Raw genomic sequence first — 19,906 nt, 5'->3', positions numbered from 1 at the left:
GGATTCCTAAGTGCAATTTCACCCTGTTCAAGTTCCTGAAAATCCCCTAATGCATCTGAAACACATCTGATTGAATCATAAAAGAGCAGTGAGAACAAGGAGGAAGACCCCCACCCATCTTTTGCATTAAATGTTTTTTCAGGGACTCAAGCAGGGTGGAATAGAATCACACTTAGGCATCCAGATCCACTTACAAGCTTAATAGGTTGAATAAAATTGGGCTCTGTGTGTCCTAAAGAGTCCTCAATTGAAGCAGACAAACATACAAAGGAAGTATTGTAATCTTTATTTTACAGACTGGGAACTGTCACCAAGGGGAAACTTTTCAAAAGAGCCTAACTGACCCATGTCCTATTTTTAAGTGATTAGGTACATCCATACTCCCTCTCTACCCAGACCATGAACACTTTTGAGAAACATGCCCAGCTCACTCTCATCAAAATCCAGCAATTCAGCAAGGTAGACAGGTTAGAGGGTCCTGAGCACATGCCCCAGGCCCACACTTAGGATACCTGTAAGCCATCTATTCTGCCTAATTGTTTAGATACACACAGATTAGGAATGGGTGGGAGTTGCTTGTTTCTCACTGGTGGTCCTGGTCTTAGTAGAGAGATGGTGCAGGCAGGCATGGCTTGAGTATCACTGGGCATGTCTACACATGTACTTTAATGCGCAGTAGCTTATTTTACTGTGCATTAAAGCATCACGTAAAAAACTATGCAGTTACATTAACATGCAGTAAAATAGGCTACTACGCATTAAGTATCACTGAAAAACCATGCACATTCATTACTGTGCACATGAATGATGCGTGCCCTCAGAGGCTGGGGGGCACAGCGATCACCTGCAGGCTGTGGCGGGGGCATGGAGGTGGGGAGCGGGGAGTTCCCGCCAGCGTCCACAGTGGTGTTGGCAGGGCTGGTGGGGGGATGGCAGGTGCCAACCAGCGGTCGACAACTACCTGCAGATGCTGGCAACAGCTTCTTTTATGGCACTGCCAATCTTAGGGGGTGGACATGCACCAGTGTGCACCCCTTACACATTGCCAATGGCTCCAGGTTTTGCTTTATTTTGTTTTGTCTAGGCTTATCTCTATTGCAAAATCCTGTGATATTCAAAAGCTGAAGATAATAAATATTCCTGCTTTACTAGTTCTTTTCATACAGCAAACATTTATCAAGTAATAATTAACTTTTGCATCAGTAAAATGTGACGCATTAGGCATATTATAGTGGGTGGACTTATTTCTTTTTTTTGGTAATCGTCTATGGCTTCATGGTATATACTTCCTGAAGTTCATGGAAACTGATAAGAGAGAACTGCCTTAGCAATTAATTTCCAATACTGTAGAGACAGACATATAACTATGTCTTATTATGTTTCAAACTACATGAACAGGCAGTAGGCCAATCCCAAGTACAAAGCAGAGACTTATTGCTTAATTAAAGGCATTAAGGAAGTGACTTTTTTGTTTTGCTGTTAGTAGCAATGGAAACATTTCCAAGTAAACTACCTTTGTCGTAGAAAGACAAACTGTACAAACATTGGCAATTATGCTTCTGTTCTTGGCACCATGAGGAGGCTAAGCCTTTACAAACTCTCAGCGGCAGCCTTACTGGATGTCTTGGGCTTTGACAGTCAAGAATGGGTAGCTTTTTTTTTTTTTAAATGTACATGTACCTGCTGGTTTACACCACTTTGAATAACTTGTTATGAAACTAATTCAGTACACACATTTCCTCCAGTTCCTCTTGATTTTATGTCCTTTTTCCTCTTCCTTACAGACTGATCCTTAACTGCCATAGGCCTAGACTTAATTTTTGCTCTTGCTGAGGAGATTAATAAAGGGATGAGCTTTTTAAGCGAAAACTTGCCATCTATTTACCATGAAATTGAGAAATCGTGGTTTATTAACTATTCATGGTGAATGCTGCTTAATGGAACAGATTCTGCTTATGGAACCTTTTGCCATGTTGGGTAGCGCCTTATACCCTGAATGTTCCGACTGAGTTTATTAGGACTATTACTGGGAAAAGGCACTGTTCAACAGGAGCAGGACTATTTGAATCCAGTTTAAGTTGGAACTACTTTATATAGTGTATGTTGAATCCACTGAGTAGTAATGCTATAATGTTTCTATAGAATTCTTCATTGCAATATCTGAGCACATCACATAGAGGTGGCCTCAAAAGGTCCCTGTGATAGGCACCCAATTTTACACAATGGAAATTCAGACATTGGAAATTCAGGCACTCTATTAATATAATTTAATAGTAAACATAGAAATTTAGGGCTTCAAAGGACTTTTGGGAGACATCTAGTCCATTAGTCCTGCATTGAGACAGGATTAAGTATATTCAGACCAGGTATTTACCTAACTTCTTCTTAGAAACATGCAATGAGAGGAATCTAAAATCTCCCTTCATCATCTGTTTCAGTAGCTTTGTAGTTAGAAAGATTTTCCTAGTTTCTATCTAAACCATTTTTGCTGTGATAAAACTATAGGTAATTTATTCTCCTATTCCAGAGAACATGAAGAACAATGGATCCCAATCCCCTTTACAGCAAGCTCTTGCATGCTAAAATATGGTTATCTTGTCTCCTGCTTTAGCCTTCTTTTTTTCTAAAGTAAGAAAAAAGTAAGAAAATGCACAATTGTTCCACCATATGTCATATTTTCAAACCTTTTATTTTTGTGCCTTCCCCTGGAATTGCCAATTTGTCTCCATAATTCTCCATCATTTGTGCCCAAAACCACACACAGCACTCCAGCTGAAAAGTGTAAAATAGACACTTCCTTTTTACTTAAAAATGACGCTCTACTCTTACTTTTTTGAAAGTGTTACATTGTTGACCCATATTTAGTCTGTGATCTACTCTATCCTCAAGATCCTTTTATATCAGGATTAGGAAGCATTACGGGCATAAGGAACAGTGAAAAGGGAAAGGCTCAGTGACTAGAACTTATCACAGATGATAATAAAAATGGGCAATATCCTGTTTTGCTTACTTAGATATTTTTAATGGAGTCCAATGAAAAGTGATCAGGATTTGGTCCCACATATTGCAGAAAATGGGCAATAAAGGGAAAACAAAGCCTGATTAAGTGCCAATTAGAAAAACTCACTCCCGCCAGCAGACTTTTGCATTAAGCCTATGGTACCATTATTTTGAGATTGAACACAATTGATTTTATGGTATTAGTATGGCTGGATGCTTCTATCAAGAAAACCTACAGTATTTATACTAAACTAAAGATCTGTATGTTTTATACAGAGAATTTCCTGCAAGTTTGGCTGCAGCTGTGCAGAGAATGCTTATGGCATTAAAATACAGGGTAAGCATGAACATGTCGTTGAGGAGTAATTCATAGCTTGTGGAACTCTTTTCTAAGAGTACCAGGGCAGGTGTACATGTGTGCATTTACTGTGCAGTAACCAAAATTATTGCATAGTATGGGTGCGTGTCTACACGTGTATGCCCGTACTGCGCAGTAAATATGGTGGCTTACACTGACTTGACTATAAATTTGATACCTACGTTACCTGCCCAGTAACATAGATGTAGATGCCTTACTGAACAGTAACACTGTGTGTGTGGATTGATTTGGGATTAACTTTAGTCCCAAAACAGACCACACACAGTGTTAATGTGCTTTAACACCTGCATGTGTAGACACCTGGCCTATTCCTGCTTACTACACAGTAATTTACTGTGCAGTAAATTTAAGATGTCATAAATGTATGTGTAGACACACCCCATTTTTACTTTAGTTTTGTGTGAGCAAAGTCAGGAGTATATTGCAATTTTCTGATTCCTATATAGATATTGTACTAAAAAGATGAACAGTCCTATTATTGTCTTTATCTTAAAAATAGAGAAAGAGATATTGTGTTACAATAAATATATTTTTAGCACCATGAACTTCAAAATCTTTGAATCCAAGCACAGAGGATTAGAGAAGGATTTTCAAACACACTCAGCTTTGCCACATCTGCATCAGTGATAAAAAATCTCTTTGACTTCAGTGGAACAGTTAGATCAATACTGAGCACTTTTGCAAATCTTACTCTTAGAAATCTACTGTTTCTTTCCTGTTTGGATGAAACAATGTAAGAATAGCCTCAAAGATTTCATTATAGTCTTTTGTTGGCCTACTGATCATGAAAAGAATATTTAATTTATGTTTCAGTATGATGCCTATCGTTTGTTCCCAAAGCAACCAGTTTCATACTTTTTTGGGTATGCATCTTTTCTATGTGTTTAATGGTTGTATAGCCACCTGTTATATTAAGGTACCTGGGGTAGAGACGTATCTACCTCACCTTTACCAAGTGTACCAGGAGCCTCCCCACCAAAGTGCTGCTATTTCAGTGTAGTATCAGAGAGTGTTGCTTCATTCTGATACTTCACAAAAACTACCAGAATACAAAAATAAAGGGATTATTGATTTAAGATTTTTATTTTATGTTTAATTGTACCTCCCCCCATCCCCAAAGATTACTTGAACACACCTACAGCACCATTTGCATCTATCATTGGAAGCCACAATGTGACTTTACGATGGAAGTCAGCTAATATTTCTTGGGTGAAATACATCATCCAGTGGAAGTACAATCAGCTCCCTGGAGACTGGAGGTACACTGAGGTAAGGAAGGACAAAATAGTTCCATTTACTTTTTAAATAAATATTTTATTATTATTGTTTGCAGTCTGTCTTATTTTAGTTGGAAACACTGTTCATTTCTTTCTCTTACCTATTTTGTGGTACTAGAATCATAGCATCATAGAGTTGGAAGTGATCTCAAAGTTTATCTGGTCGAACCCCATGCAGAAGACAGGAATGCTATTTTTAAACTATCTTCATCCAATTCTTATGCAGCTTTCTTTTGAAAACCTTTAGTGAAGGTGATACTGCAAATTTCCTTGGGCAATATATTCCACTGCCTTAGTTATCTAATTGCAAGGAAGTTTCTCCTGAGATTTAATCTAAATCTGTTTTGTTGCATGTTAGTAAAAAGGTTTCATCTTAGATTTCACAATAAAAACTGCGTTTTGCTGGCATATAAAAAGATTCCTCTGTGCATGTTATATTTCAGTTGGTTAAAAGTATAAAACATCTGGAAATTATTTGTGTAATTACAGTATTTCATTGGTGTTTGTTGGTTTGCATTTCAATTTTTGATATCTTTTAGACTATTATATTCAGGCATAATTATATTTATTAAAGCTTCCATGAGGCTTTTGGTATAGGTGCTGAAATTTGAAATGTTTTATTGTTAGAGTGTTTAATATTGTAGTATTTCTTTAAAACTGAGATATTATGTTCCATCCATCCATCCATCTGCCCAACCATGCACCCATCCAATTTCTGTTTGGCTAAATTTGTGGTGAATTTTTATTAAACTAAAGAAGAAATAATAAGATGTTGTCTAAAGAAAACCAGTTAATTTGACTTTTTTCTACTTTAAATCGAAATTCAGAACTGTAATTTCCTAATACACATTTTTTAATATAGCAATACCAGGCTAGACTAAGATCATAAATGGCAACTTTGCATGGTTCAATAATGAAAATATTTATGTGTGCATATTGATCTAGGTGACATCTGAGCATTCATATACAGTGAATAATCTTCAAGCCTTTACAGAGTATGTGTTTCGCATAGTTTGGATCCTCACATCTCAGCTGCAGCTGTATTCTCCATCTAGCCCCAGTTACCGGACTTACCCATCTGGAGGTAATTAATGTCCCCGATGATAGTTTCAGGGGCAATATTACAAAGTTTTAGATTTTCTGTTCTTATTTGTATTTGTTTTAAAGAGAATTCTTGATTTTTGAAATTTCAAAATTTCTGGCATTAGATGTTGTGGGCCTATAAATTAGCTTGGGACTTCAAGCCAGTCTTGAGTCAGGATGGCATACAAATGGATGTAAGGAAATAGAGTGGGAGGGAATTTTTGACCAAGAGCATCAATAAAAACCTAAGAATCATAGAATCATAGAAAATTAGGGTTGGAAGGGACCACAGGAGGTCATCTAGTCCAACCTCCTGCTCAAAACAGGGCCATCCACCTGCTCAAAACAAGGTCATCATGCCAGCCAAGACTTTGTCTAGCCAGGTCTTAACCTCCAAGGATAAAGATTTCTCAGTCTCTTTGGGTAACCTGTTCTGAAGGATTTTCCTAATATCTAACATAAACTGTCCTTGCTGCAACTTGAGACCATTGCCTTTTATTCCGTTATTTGCCATGACTGAGAACAGTCTAGCTCCATCCTCTTTGGAACTATTTTAGCTGGAAATGCTGTTCATTTCTTTCTCTTACCTATTCTGTGGTATTAGAATCATAGCATCATAGAACTAGAAGTAACCTCAAAGTTTATGTGACCTCAAAGGCTCTCAATCTTCTCTTCTCCAGACTCCAGTTCCCTCAGCTTCTCCTCATAAATCATGTGCCCCAGCCCCTTTTCCATTTTCATTGCCATCTGCTGGACTCTCTTCAATTTGTCTACATTTCTTTCTGCAGTGGGGATCCCAAAACTGGACACAGTACTAGGGAGGCATAATCACTTCTCTGGATCTGCTGGCAGATCTACTAATGTACCCCAATATGCAGTTCGCCTTCTTCACAACATGGGCAGTTGTTAGCTCATATTTAGCTTTCTGTCCACTGTAACCTCCAGGTCCTTTTCTGCAGAGCTGCTACTTATCCAGTCAGTTCCCAGCTTGTACTGGTGCATGGGATTGTTCCATCCTCAGTGCAGGACTATGCACTTCTTTTTATTGAATCTCATGAGATTTCTTTTGGTCCAATATTCCAATTTGTTGAGGTCTTTCTGAATCCTGGCCATACCCTCCAGCATTTCTGCTACTCCCCCACAAGCTTGGTGTTATCTGTAAACTTACTTAGGGTGTACTCCATCCCATCTTCCAGTCGCTGATGAAGTCACTGAACAAAATTGGCCACAGAACCAACCCATGGGGTACTCCACTTGATACTAGCTGCCAACTAGATATGGAGTCATTGACTACTGCCTTTTGAGTCTGATCCAGCCACTTTTCTGTCCATTTTACAATCCATTCATCTCATCTGTACTTCCTTAGCTCTTATATGTCTTAGTCTCTCCTAAAAAGTCACACAGGACCTTTGGCATCTGTTTTTAAGGTTCCTTCCAAAAGGTGGTGTTTATCACAGAATGATGGAAAGTTGGGCAGACTGCTGAGGTATGAACTAATGGTTTCAGCTAATCTTGGTACTGATGCGGTGTGACATCAATTTTCCTCTGGAGGTCTTTTAATTTTAATGAAGGTTTCCCACAGAATTCTTCTGCCTTAGCTTGTGATAAAACCTGCGTCTCAATAGTGCAAGGTGCTGCTGAGAGGAATTTGGGATTGTTTTTGCAGTTAAATGAAGATGATTTTTTATAAGCTACAAACAACAAGGGGAAGTGATGGGAATTGTCAAACACAATTATGCTAATCACACTTAACTGAAGACTCGCTCTTCAGTTATATTTCTGTCATCTCTGGGGATGAGTCATCTCTGTCAGACAGTTCAGCAGTATCTGTTAGACCCTAAAAACAAATGATTCATTGCAGGCAGGGAAGAATCTCCAGACCTTTACTTTGGTGGCTGAGTTTTAGATAGGGATTCTCCAGGACAGGCAATATAGGTATCCAAGTTGATATTTAGCCATTTCTGTGCTTAAGCTGGGTGCTTAGCAGATGTGTAAGACTCCTTCTGCTCTAGCAATCTCATGAGAAATATCAGTAGTGTCTATATGTTCATCTGACCCCCCTTTTTAATGCCTTCTTTGTACTACTTATGTGCTTTCACTTTGAGACAAAACTAGGAAGTCAAGGCATATTGAAGTGTACAAGTAGGCAGGTGCAGGGAACACCTATAGATGTGTGGCCACATGTGCATACACATATGCCTTTTATGTGTAATGTCACAAAAGATTTGGAATAGGTTCCTGTCCCTAATTGAAATCATTATGTTTTAATTTCCTAGTTTGCACCCTCCTGAGTGCAAACTGATGGCAAAAGGTTGAAGGAAGAAGTAAAACTCTGAAATATTCTTCAAAGAGTTCTCTTTTATCCTGTCCAGCCTCTTAGGATGGGTGTTTTGGGTGCTATGTTTGTTAGTGACAAAACCTCATAGGACTACCTGGATTTTCTAGATCTGTGTGAAACTGGTAGCTTTTGTGTAGGGATGTGTTAGTGCTCCCCTCCCCCTTTCTCTTTGTGTAGCTGGTTATCCATTTTATGCTCACAGATATCTCAGGAGGGGACTTAAGGACTTCATATGTTAAAATGGGAATGGCAGAGCTGGACCTTTCTTTCTCGCACCCCCACTCTTCCAACTTGGATCACTCTATATATGAAAGATCAGGAAAGGGCAAGGATGTCACACAATACTGGCATCCTTCCCCTTCTGCAGTGTTGCCTGGAGAGTGTCTTCTCTGTGTGAAACTGTGTGGTGCTAACACTTAGCTTCTCAGCAGTGACATGAATTGGCTGTTACATTATCTGTCTCCTTACTTAAAAAAGAATCACATTTCATAAACCTTGTCTCCAGTTAGTTATTTCTGTTTTTCACAGTTCCTGTTACAGCTCCTATTATTAAAGATATTGAAAGCTCAGGCCCTTACACCATTGAAGTTAGCTGGTCTCCGCCACTTTTCCCCAGTGGGTTGATTGTTGGCTATAATTTACTGCTGACCAGTGAAAGACAGGAACTACGTGGAGCAACAAGCAGTCAAAGTTTCCAGTTCTTCTCCACCTTGCCGAATACCACTTACAGGTACAAAAGAGAAGGTGATCAATGGGACTAAATGTGACAGCAGTGAGACAAGATACATTAGGAAAAGGGCACTGGTGTTCTCAGAACCTAGAAATACCTGTGCATGGGTCTTAACTGAACAGGAAAGATGCACCTGAAGACTGCATTTGTAGGATCAGTGGACAAAATTCCCCTTTCAGGTACACAGTCAAAAAAATTCAAGGTCTCACCACTGAAATCAATTATGTTACTCTAGATTTACTCATGAATAATGGAATTAGAATTTTAGCAAAAAAACCAAAATCCCCAAAAAACAATTCAGTTGGAGATGACAAGTTGATGCAAGGCCAAAATGTGGGATTTCTAATACTTCAGCCTTTGTATTTTTCGTTTGTATAGCATTTCTCCCATACATGGAGGAAATACAGACTCTTTCTACTGTCTAATTGAGCACCTGCAAATTTTCCTTTAATTAAGCTCAAGAAAGCTATGTTTTTCTTTTAGAGATGTGTATAGACATTTCTTTGAAATCAAATTGAGTTGTCACATGAATCTGAGGACATAATTTTGCTACTTAATATACTTGATTGCATTGCCTTATCTAGCAAAGCCATTACATCCACTTCCTAGATTATATTTTGATTAGAATTTGTCCCTGGTTGATTTTTTTAAGCAAATGTTTTCACTGAAAGCGAGATGTGATAAGCAATTGCAATAAAATTGTTTTGCTTGGGAAGGTCTACATTTCAGGTGATGCTTTGGAAAATTTCTCTTTGATTTTCTGTAGGTTTATGATTGAAGCAGTAAATATGGTTGGTGCTGGGCCATTTGCAGAAGCCACCATTACTACACCAGAATCTGAAGGTACACACCAGGCATATTCCTTACAGCTTCTTGTTCATTGGGAACAAATTTAAATTCACATTAATTATGGTCTTTACAGCAGAAAAAATGATTGTAGGCCATTTGTGGCAAGACTTGTCTATTACTCTGTTCCTTTACAATGGCCAGGATGGTAAAGTTCTGTTCTTGCTGTCTAGGCACATCTGTAGTAAACTTAATAATAATAATAATAATAATATAGAAAACAAAGGCCTCTGTCAGGTGAGCAGATGATTCACTTTAGTACAGGGGAAAATATTAATGGTCTGACTGAGCGTTTCACAAGAGAGGACTTCAGGACCGGAAGGTATGAGCACGCAGAATCATACAAAATTGTCAATGGTAACAGGGGAATGTCATGTGCATAAGTCCTTAATCTTATTCAAGTTATGCCATATCATATCCTTCTTTAATTTTGTTTTGTTCTTTGTTTCTAAATAGGGACATCTGTTACTAAGAAAAATAGCAATACACTTATAGCCACCTGTTTTTATGAGGTTCTCCAAACATTTCAGAAACATTAATTAGTTGCCAGAAGAATATGGTAAGAGAGAGTTAAGGATGACAATAGAAGCAATGTTCCCAAATATTATTGTTTTAAGAGATCTGTCCAGATGGGATAAAATCCCCTTAATGGCCATAAATTCTGGATATACTCAGTTATTTATACAACATGGATTTCACTGCATCCCCACTCACTTTCCACCATCTGTGGATTGCAAAAATCCAGGTTGTCTACAAGAGAGATTTACAATATAAGTTAATTGATTGCTAACACAATGGTAAAAGCTAGTCTAGACACTTCACAGATATTTGTTCCAGGGTGGGGAGAACCCTAGCCACAAATATTTGTGTCCTAAGACAAAATTTTTTGGAATGTCTAATTTAGGACATAAAATTGTAGTTAATTTGCAACTACATAACTTGTGTTAAAAAAAATCCCTAGTGAAACCAAACCTCCAATAGTCACCACATGAAACTTTAATTTTCCTGAGAACCTGAATTCTAACAATATATGCTTTATGTGGGTGATGATGTAATTTGAATCTATCTTTTTAGCTGGATCAAATATAAACTCATTTCTTGTTACATAAAGTTAGAACCTAGAGTGCAAAGGAGGATTCTTTGGAATATAACCCTTTTACTTTAAAAGAACATCTTTTATAAAGTGAGGGTATCTATTAAAACAACTTACTTACAAATATAGTGTATATCCCATAACCCGAAGTCCCAAAATCAAGACTGGGACTAGAGACTAGCAATCAGACATTATTTAAAGTGCGCAAGTTAGCAAATGAACAGACACAAAACCAAGTAGAATCATAGGGATAATACAGCACCATAAAGTGTACTTTTATTTTATTTAATTAATAGGTTTTGTTAAATTAGTCACAAAAACCTTCATAACCTAACAAGGGAATATATATTACAGAATGTTTTGTGAAAGACCTCAGGTTTTAGGAATGCAGTAAAACCCCACGTGTGTGTTATGTTTTTTCACAAAGTGGTGGTAGAAAGATAGTTTTATGTTTGTATATACGCAAAGGGTGTTTAACTTGAAGATGTATAAGTTAGCAACATTATCCTTTGTATTTGTGTTTCTTTTAAAACATAACTTATGTAAAATTGTCCTTTTAATTCTTAGTAAAAGAGAAAGCAAAATGGCTTTTTCTAACCAGATACCAATCTCTAAGAAAGAGATCCATGGAATCATTTTTGGAAGCAGCAGAATGCCTTCAGAGTGATGCTGTATGCAACAATATTACAGGTTAGTCCTGTCACTACATCTGTCTGTTTCTCCATCTCTATGTCTCTTTTGCATAGATACTGATATATCGCCACTGCAGTAGCATTCAGGTGCCCCATAAGCATTAAGTGGTCAATAGACCAATGTTTTTTTTAGACGCAAGGCACTCCTTGTTAAACTCAAGGCAACCTTTGAAAAAATGACAGCTGTTAGTGTTCACTTTGTTTCTTGACCATGGAAAAATAATTGATCAATTCTTCTATTTTAAAGAACTCAGAAAGACCACAATAGTTCAGAATGACTTGAAAACTGTGATTTCTTATTTGAAATCTCTAAGTTTATCTTGTGAATCATGTGTGGATGTTTGTACACCTAACAATGCTAAACTTGTGTTGTACCCTGCGACACCTTTAAAAAGATTGCATTGGCATGGTACATGAGAGAAAACTCAGATAGCTGGACTCAAATCCCTTGGTTCACAATGTCACAAGGATGCAGAAACCACATATGCCCCAGACTATGATAACCACTATAATACGGTATTGATGCAGACACTGGTTGCTTTTTCTAACTTGGAGTAAAATGAATTGTGCTTGAGAAGTGAGATGCAAATTGTATCTCTCCTTACCAGGTAGGGTGACTGGTTGGCTGTCTAATATGGTCTAATATGTCTATTCATTATTTTTATTTTGGTTGCGTATATTAGTATTACTTTCATGGGTTACCAGAAATATTGTATTTTATGGGAATATGAACTTGAAGCATCGGGCTTAATTAACATTTTTTCTGGTCAGATCTCATATTAAGAACTATCATCTCATTCTAAGATAATTTTTATAATGCAATGAAAAATCAAAATGGATTTCCTATATTAACTAGCTCTGTGTGTACATGTTTGCCTTGCTGTTTCTAGGGATTGCCGTGAATGTTTATCAGCAAGCTGTCTATTTCTCAGTGGGGAATTCTATCTGGGTAAAAGGAGCTGCTAGCATGTCTGATGTGTCTGACCTAAAGCTCTTTTACACTGGCTTGGGAACAATTACTTCAATCTCTGTGGACTGGATTTACCAGATGATGTACTTTGTCATGAATGCAAAGGTAGGAGTTTGGGGCTTAAAAAACTTCATAATACTTAAAGAGTCACTTCATGATCTATTTTGCATGAGAAGACAAAGAATTTATGAAGTATAGTATCGCTGTACAGCATACTTCTTTTCTCCTTAATAGGATTTGTATTGTTCATATAAAATAGAACCGCTCTGGCAAATTAAGAGTAAACAGACTACAGATTTCCCTGGCTTTATGCAGGTTATGTATGTACGAATTTGCTCCTATGCGATGACCCTTTTTACACCAAAAATTAATTATATCAGAGATAAATTCACTCTTATGTGATCGGTGTGGTGGCAGCAGGCAGTCAGTGCTTTGTGCAGTGTACTGTGGGAGTGACGTGCACCAAAATATAGTCTCCTGTGTGGATCTGTGCTCCTCACTCGTTGTCTGTGACATGTTTTTCTGTAGTTGATAGTGTCCTGTGATTGTGTGTACTGTCTGCTGTTGGTGAATATCAAAATTGTCTTGTAAAAGTGGTAGAAATTGGTCCGGGGGTCAGTACAGTCGAGGTCTTGGAATGTATCCCTATTTGTTACATTGTAAAGTGGGTTCCCTTTATGCGAATTCGAGTTATGCACCGTTTTCCAGGAACACATGTACAGCATAAAGCGAGGGAAACCTGTATCTAGAATTCCATCAGTTTTTCCTCAAAAGCCTTGCTATAAGCTATGCCCTGACACTGATTGACTTATGGCTCATTCACTGGAAAAGTCACTCATTGTCTGTATCCCAGTTTCCCACCTGCAAAAGACTGTTGTATTGCACATTTGATTCTCTACTCATGAAACTAATAATTAGAGTGGTCAGTTCTTGGGATGGCCTCTTAGTCCTCTTGTAAACATGGGAGGAGAAGCCAGAGACAGCTGCCAGAAATAGGCAGCTGAAGATGCCTCCTGCAAGTTTCTGCCTCCTTAGTCTTCACTTACTGTCCATGGGGATATACAGACAGGACCTACTGTGCCCAGACAACTTCATGCTCTTCCAGTCCTACACTCACAAAGTGACTGCAAGGGTTCACTGAAGACAGCATAGGTTAGAAAAGACCTGAAGTCAGATTTGTCCTAGGTTGCTTCCAGGATCCAGAAACAACTTCTCCCCTTCATAAGCTGGTTCCAATTCAACGCCTGTTTTGGTCAGCCTTCAAAGCTAGCCTGTTTCCTCCAACTTGAAATCAGATGGTTAAGTGGAGAGTAAATGAATAATTTCTTAATATATGCACTCATGCTTGCCATAATCAGTAAGTCTTATAATTGAATGATGAAAGCTTGCAGGGGCTAAAGTTGTTAGAGGAGTCTATCCCTATGCTTACTAGAAGGAATATCAGGTCAGGCTGCTGGCCACCAGTAAACATTGGGTACTTTATATTCTTTTCTTTAGGTATATATCTGTAGTTTAGAGAACTGCACAGTAGCTGAAGACATTACTCCACCTTCAGTGACTTCCCCTAGGAAAGTTATAGCTGACCCGTATAATGGGTAAGTAGTCTGCTTTGATGACTTAATAACAGATCTACTGTTGAGCTCTTCTTCAATCTTCTTCAATTTGCTAGTCAGTCACTTACTGATTCCAGCTCTTCTCAATTAAAAAAAACTCAAATAAAACAAAAACCAGACAACAATTATAAATACTGTAGAGATTGTTCCTACTTCTCCTCAGCCCACTCATACTCATGGTTGGATCTTTTCCAGTAAGTTCATGACTGTATTTCCAATACACAAAGTATCTGAAAATATTTAATTAAAAAAAAAGACATTGTATGCTTTCATGGAAATGCTTGTTTGCATTTTAAAGGTCTCTGACTGGCAGTTTAGATTATGTATAAAAATACTTTAATACAGGGGTACTCACTCCCTCAACCTATGGGCCAGATCTGACCCCTGGTGCCTTGTCATCTGGCTTGTGGGTCTCTCTGCGGGCCCATAGGGCACCCTGTGGGCTGTGGCCTTGCACACTAGATCCAGTGCAAAGGAGAGCACAGAGCTTGGGTGGAGGTGATGTAAAGCCTCAGAGTGTGATCCCTGGATATAGGACTAGGCAGTGTCGGGCCCTGATCCCAGTGCGCAGAGCCTGGTGGAAGTGGTGCAGGGTCCCAAGGCTCTGATCACAGCATAAGGGACTGATCCAGGCATACAGGCCCAATCCTGGAGTGCAGGGTCTGCTTTGGCTCATAGACTGGCCCTTTTTGGCCCATGGAGCCAAAAAGTTGAGCACCACTGCTTTAATAAGCTATGGGCCAGGTCTCAGTTGATGTAAACCTGCATATTCTCATTTTATGCCAGTTGAGCAATAGAACCCATATATTTCTTATAAAATATGAATTATGAGACAACATAATTTTCTCATCATTCTTCAAAAGGACAGGTGCCTTTCAGAGCCAGTAGGCCACTAAAATGTCATGTGTACAGCATTGGTGCTTTTTTCCTTCCTTTGGTGGTATTACTGTTTTGGGCTGTTCTATTTCATTGTCAGGTATATTTTCTATCTTCTGGAGGATGGTATTTACAGGGCAAGCCTCCCTACCTCTTCAGATCTAATCACTGCGGCTTTACTAGTTGTGAGAATCCGTGCTCCAAAAGACTTTGTGATTAACTACCAGTCCAAAAGACTTATTTTCTTCTACAAAGAAAGACAGTCCTTTGTATCTTGTTTTCTGGATGGCTCAGGATTTAACGAACTGCGACCTAAAGTTTCATTTGCAGACATAGAAAGTTTTGTTTATGAGAATAACACGTTGGTGGTCACAAACGGTAGGGCAGTTTTCCATGAAGAGATGTCTGCAAACGGGATCTCCAGCTTTAATGAGTATGTTGCAGATTGCAGCCTTACTGATCCAGACTATTTTGGGTATGGAAACTTGCTCTTTTATGGTTCGTCAGCTCAGCCTTTTCCTTTGCCATCACCGCCTCAGTTTGTCACAGCTCTGTTTGGATCAGACCAAGCTGTAGTCACCTGGAAACCACCTGAACCCACTATTGGAACCAGTAAGTTCAACCAAGTCCATGTTGCATTATACTTCCCAGAAAAGATATTCCTGATTTTTGTTGTACTGACAGCTTCCCACTAATTCAACTTGAATAGCTTTAATGCACAGGTCATTGCCCCATTTTTAAATCAAGAGTAATTCTGTTTAAATCGATGGAATTGTATTAATATGCAACAGGTATAAATAAGAGGAAAATAAGGCCCAATGTTGCCTACTGTTAAGTAGCCAAGATTTCAAGATTTGCTGATAAAATAAAAATTCATCTTAATTCAATTAGTGGTGACTGACTTGAGTGAGTTACTGTTATGGGGGTTAACAGGCTACGTCTTAAATAAGTAAAGAAAGTAATGCTGACTGCTGGTATCATGGTGTCATCAATGGTACACAGAGTGTACCTACTAGTGCCATGGTGACTCCATGGCTGGCAGGCGTGCTATCAGCTGTACTTTGTGTATATGTACATTTGACCTGTGATACCAGAAGTGCAGCTGTAGCTAGAGCCACTGACTGGCAACCCCTTCAGGCTAGATCATCTAGAAGCTGAGGGTTATGATGTACTACCATGGCATCAGTGGTGAGAGCAGCTAGTGCTGTTTAATTTTCATTCCTCTTGACATGTCTGGAAATCTCTATGCTCTGATATTGATTGCTTTGAAATTAATCTGTTAAAGCTGTTCCTTATCCAATCATGTGATTGTTTATCTATGCTGTTCAGATCCTTCTGCTTGGAAGAACTGGACTTATATTCTGAAAGTATCATCTCAGGGTTCTGCTGACGAGGATCTAGCTGTCTCAAATATCAGTCATACTAACTTTACAGTGAGAGACCTGTCCAACTTCACAGCATATGAGGTGTCAGTGAGAGCTTTGTCTCCTGCTGGGGAAGGGCCATGGTCAGAGTCTTTTAAGGGTACTACTTTAAAAGAAGGTAAGAATGACTCCCTCACTGAGGAGAAATAGGTGAGTTGACCTGTGCATAAATCTCTACCTGCTGAGGCCTAGACCTTGGGCAAAGACCCAAAATTAAGAGGAAAAAAAGCATGGCACAGGACGCTGTATATGACATAGGATTAATAATGCCTTCATCATCAATTATATTCTCAAAACACAGTTTGCTAATTTTGATAATTTCTAATGTAAATAATACACAGTAATAAAAATGGGAACACACTGGGTTTACACTTGTGCCTAGTTTCCCCATAGTGTATCCTTTGAGGTGACAAGAGTAGCTGGCATCACTTTTGAAGTGTGGGGAGGACCAGTACAAAGATTAGCATCTGAAGACTACTGGTGGTAGGTAAAGCTGATTTCGTAGATTTCATAGATATTAGGGCTGGAAGGGACCTCGAAGATCATCAGGTCCCGACCCCTGTCCCAGGGGCAGGAAGTCAGCTGGGGTCCAAGAATCCTAGCAAGATAAGCAACCAAACACTGAAAGTAGGCTCCTGTTATGTGAGTGGGTGGTTACTGCAGAAATACATAGGCGAGGCCTCAGAGATATTTTGGTGCATAATTCCTACAGCAATTGTAGGAGTGAGGTGTCTAAATATAAGCTGTGTGCCTGAATACCTTTGTGGACTTTTGCCCTAATTTTTCTGTTTCTCACCAAAAAAAGGGATAATGCTTTTCTTGCAACTTCTGTCAGTTTTTTTTTATCTCTTTGGATTGAATGCTTTCAGATCAAGGATTGTTTCTTACTACATACTTTTCATAATCAAATGCAATAGGATTCTGATATTGGTATCTGGCATATAAAGAATGGCCAAATAATTTACCAGTATTTACATTTTCTCAGTACCTCACAGTTAGAGTTTATTAATTTTTAATCAGTTGAAGAAGAACCTTATATTTTGGCGGTTGGAAATGAAGGTCTTTGGAAGCAGCGCTTGGATCATTTTGGGCCAGGAGAATTCCTCTGTCCTGATTTAAGAAATGTTACAGGTAAATACTATCCTAGCCAAGTGTCCCTGCTAAGGATCTGTCTGCATTTATCCAGTTATTAAAGGAATTGGTGAGGGTGTTTAAACATAGGCTCTGGGAGTGGGAGTTCAGGGGGTGAGAGCTACTCTAATTAAAGTGCCTAGAGTATCATGTGTCAGAGCAGTCTCACTGCTCATATATAGGTGCCCTGGAAGACTGGCACTTCTGTCAAAGCTGACTAGACTTGAACGAATGGAGTTAAATAAAAATTGTTTTTACTGGTAAAGCTTAGATTTAAGCTTGTCACTCTTAAGCCAACAGGGTCTGGTGCACCCTAACTAGGTTCAGCAGGGCTTGCTGAACAGTGCTGGGAATCCTCAACCCCTTCCTCACAGGCCAGGCAACTTACAACAACCCACAAACAGAAAAAAACAACACCCACTCTTCCCTATGTGCCTTCAACAGTCTCCCCTTGCTCCTTCTAGCCACTCCATGTCTCACAGCTTCATCTTCCCAAAACCAGAAACAAATATAGCCAAAGCTTTACTCTCTCCTGAGTGCTCTTTTCCCAAATGCTCTCTTCAGTCATCAGATTTGCAGTCTTTCCGAGAGCTTTTCACTTCTGTCCTACCTGGGCCAAAGTGCTTGGTTCTTCTCTGGAACCCTACTGATGTCCTGCTTGGCTTTGCCCCTTCCAGCCGCAGTATTTTTGGCATATAAACCCCCTTCTTATAATAGGGCAGAGGGTTCCCCAATCCCCATCACATAATTAGGAGTCCTGTGGCTTTCAGCTTGTGGTACATGGCATTATAATGTGTAGCCCTACAGCTTGTGACCTTGCAACTTGCACTTGTCCTCTTTTCAGTAATGGGGTTATGGGCCTCAATTATACTATCTCCTCTTCTGGTTAGTTTAAGAGTTGAACTGCACTATTTTTTAATAAATTGCTTATTGGTTGGGTTTTAATTGCTCTTTAAAAATTATTTTATTAGTATATTTGGGATAAACCTGTTAAAATCCTTTTCTTTGTTTTAAGACCTGGACTGGTATGATGACACTCTCTACTGGAGCAACTCCATAGGAGAAGTTCATATGTGGTCATTGAGTAGAAGAGCTCCTGCCATTGTGAATTCTCCCCTATTTGACATCAAAAAAGCAAGGATACTGGCCTTTGATTGGCTGGGTCAGTGTTTGTACTGGGCTGGAAAGGCAAATACGGTATGTAAGAGAGTTATACCAATGATAAACTGCAGTAATTAATAACAACAACCGGAAATATTCAGAAAAGTATTTGTTACTGTCCTATACCTTGAGTTATACACCACCTACCTACAGCTTGAGCTGCTGTTGAAACTCCACTGCATAGAGGATCAACTTCCATCAGTATCATTGTACTATTGATTTTTGTTAACACGGTTATGTAGGGGCTGTAGATGACATGATTATTCATTAAATTCAGAATACAGAACTACAGATACAGAATATATAAACAAAATATAGCACCAAGAGGTTTGTAGGATGCAACTACCTTAATGGTAAGTGAAGATAGTAAATGTAAAGAATGCTCAAGGAATCGCAGCTGATGAAGAGATTATTTTTTCTTAGTTATCCTTGTATCATTATCTTGTATAGCAAATTTTGTAAATTTTGTTCTATAAGAGGGAGGATTTTCAGAAGTGGTTTATGCCTTACTAGTGTCATTTTAACCTCCAAAATAAATTAAAGGGCTCAATAATTATCAGTGCACTTCATGGACTCACAAATTAAGTACTTAGACAATTACATTATATAAAAGGTGTCTACATTAAGAAATGCAATGCTAAGTTATGCGGTGCTGTCAGGTAGTGCCTGTAATTTCTCGTGAGTGAAAAGTCAGAGGCCCTTTGTAAAATAGAATCATCAAGGTAGATTTCATACCGATCTGCACTTTGTGTTCTTGTTTGCGGTGAGTACGGAGTAGGTGTGAAACTCTGTTAGAGCAGAAAGCTGGCAAAACAGAGAAAGAAAAAAAAAAGAGGGGAAGTTTTAGTTTTTGCTGTCGTCACTTTATAGCAGACCCTAATAATAATTTTCCTAATCTGTTATGTGCTGCTTTAAATACGTGAGCCTGAAATAAATGGCTGTGAAATTATCATACATATATATATGCATATGCTTGTGGCTGATAACTGGACTGTGAGGTCCTGTGCTATTTTTTTTTATTCCCAGATCTATAGAAAATCACTGCTGGCAGGACACACTGATGTTGTGGTTTATGTCACATTCCTGGTGAAGGATCTTGTGATTGATTCAGTAAATGGCTATCTGTACTGGGCTACAGCTTACTCTGTGGAGAGTACCAGACTGAATGGAGAATATTATTTAATGTTACAAGAGCAGCCCCAGTTTTCTAATAAGCAGGTGACTAATTTCTAAAACTCTCCATTTAATTGCATACAATGCAGTCAGTACTAGTACTTGTCAAAATCATTTTGT

General features: G+C 38.7%; 1 protein-coding gene across 3 annotated transcripts in view; it reads left to right on the top strand.

Moving 5' to 3' along the window:
* Nucleotides 1-19,906, top strand: part of ROS1 (ROS proto-oncogene 1, receptor tyrosine kinase) — a 139,991-nt gene that overhangs the window by 27,914 nt on the left and 92,171 nt on the right. For all 3 annotated transcript variants that reach the window (XM_059733188.1, XM_059733183.1, XM_019479660.2), the window contains exons 5-17: nucleotides 3,277-3,337; nucleotides 4,500-4,648; nucleotides 5,602-5,740; nucleotides 8,606-8,807; nucleotides 9,574-9,650; nucleotides 11,314-11,436; nucleotides 12,329-12,513; nucleotides 13,906-14,003; nucleotides 14,998-15,509; nucleotides 16,227-16,439; nucleotides 17,342-17,452; nucleotides 18,468-18,649; nucleotides 19,640-19,831. In XM_059733188.1, the coding sequence (XP_059589171.1) occupies nucleotides 3,277-3,337; nucleotides 4,500-4,648; nucleotides 5,602-5,740; nucleotides 8,606-8,807; nucleotides 9,574-9,650; nucleotides 11,314-11,436; nucleotides 12,329-12,513; nucleotides 13,906-14,003; nucleotides 14,998-15,509; nucleotides 16,227-16,439; nucleotides 17,342-17,452; nucleotides 18,468-18,649; nucleotides 19,640-19,831 (2,244 nt within the window). The remainder of the gene's footprint in view (nucleotides 1-3,276; nucleotides 3,338-4,499; nucleotides 4,649-5,601; nucleotides 5,741-8,605; nucleotides 8,808-9,573; nucleotides 9,651-11,313; nucleotides 11,437-12,328; nucleotides 12,514-13,905; nucleotides 14,004-14,997; nucleotides 15,510-16,226; nucleotides 16,440-17,341; nucleotides 17,453-18,467; nucleotides 18,650-19,639; nucleotides 19,832-19,906) is intronic.

This window comes from Alligator mississippiensis, chromosome 1 (genome assembly GCF_030867095.1).
Source record: "Alligator mississippiensis isolate rAllMis1 chromosome 1, rAllMis1, whole genome shotgun sequence".
Classification (NCBI taxonomy): domain Eukaryota; kingdom Metazoa; phylum Chordata; order Crocodylia; family Alligatoridae; genus Alligator; species Alligator mississippiensis.
This window is presented reverse-complemented; position numbering and strand designations above follow the sequence as displayed.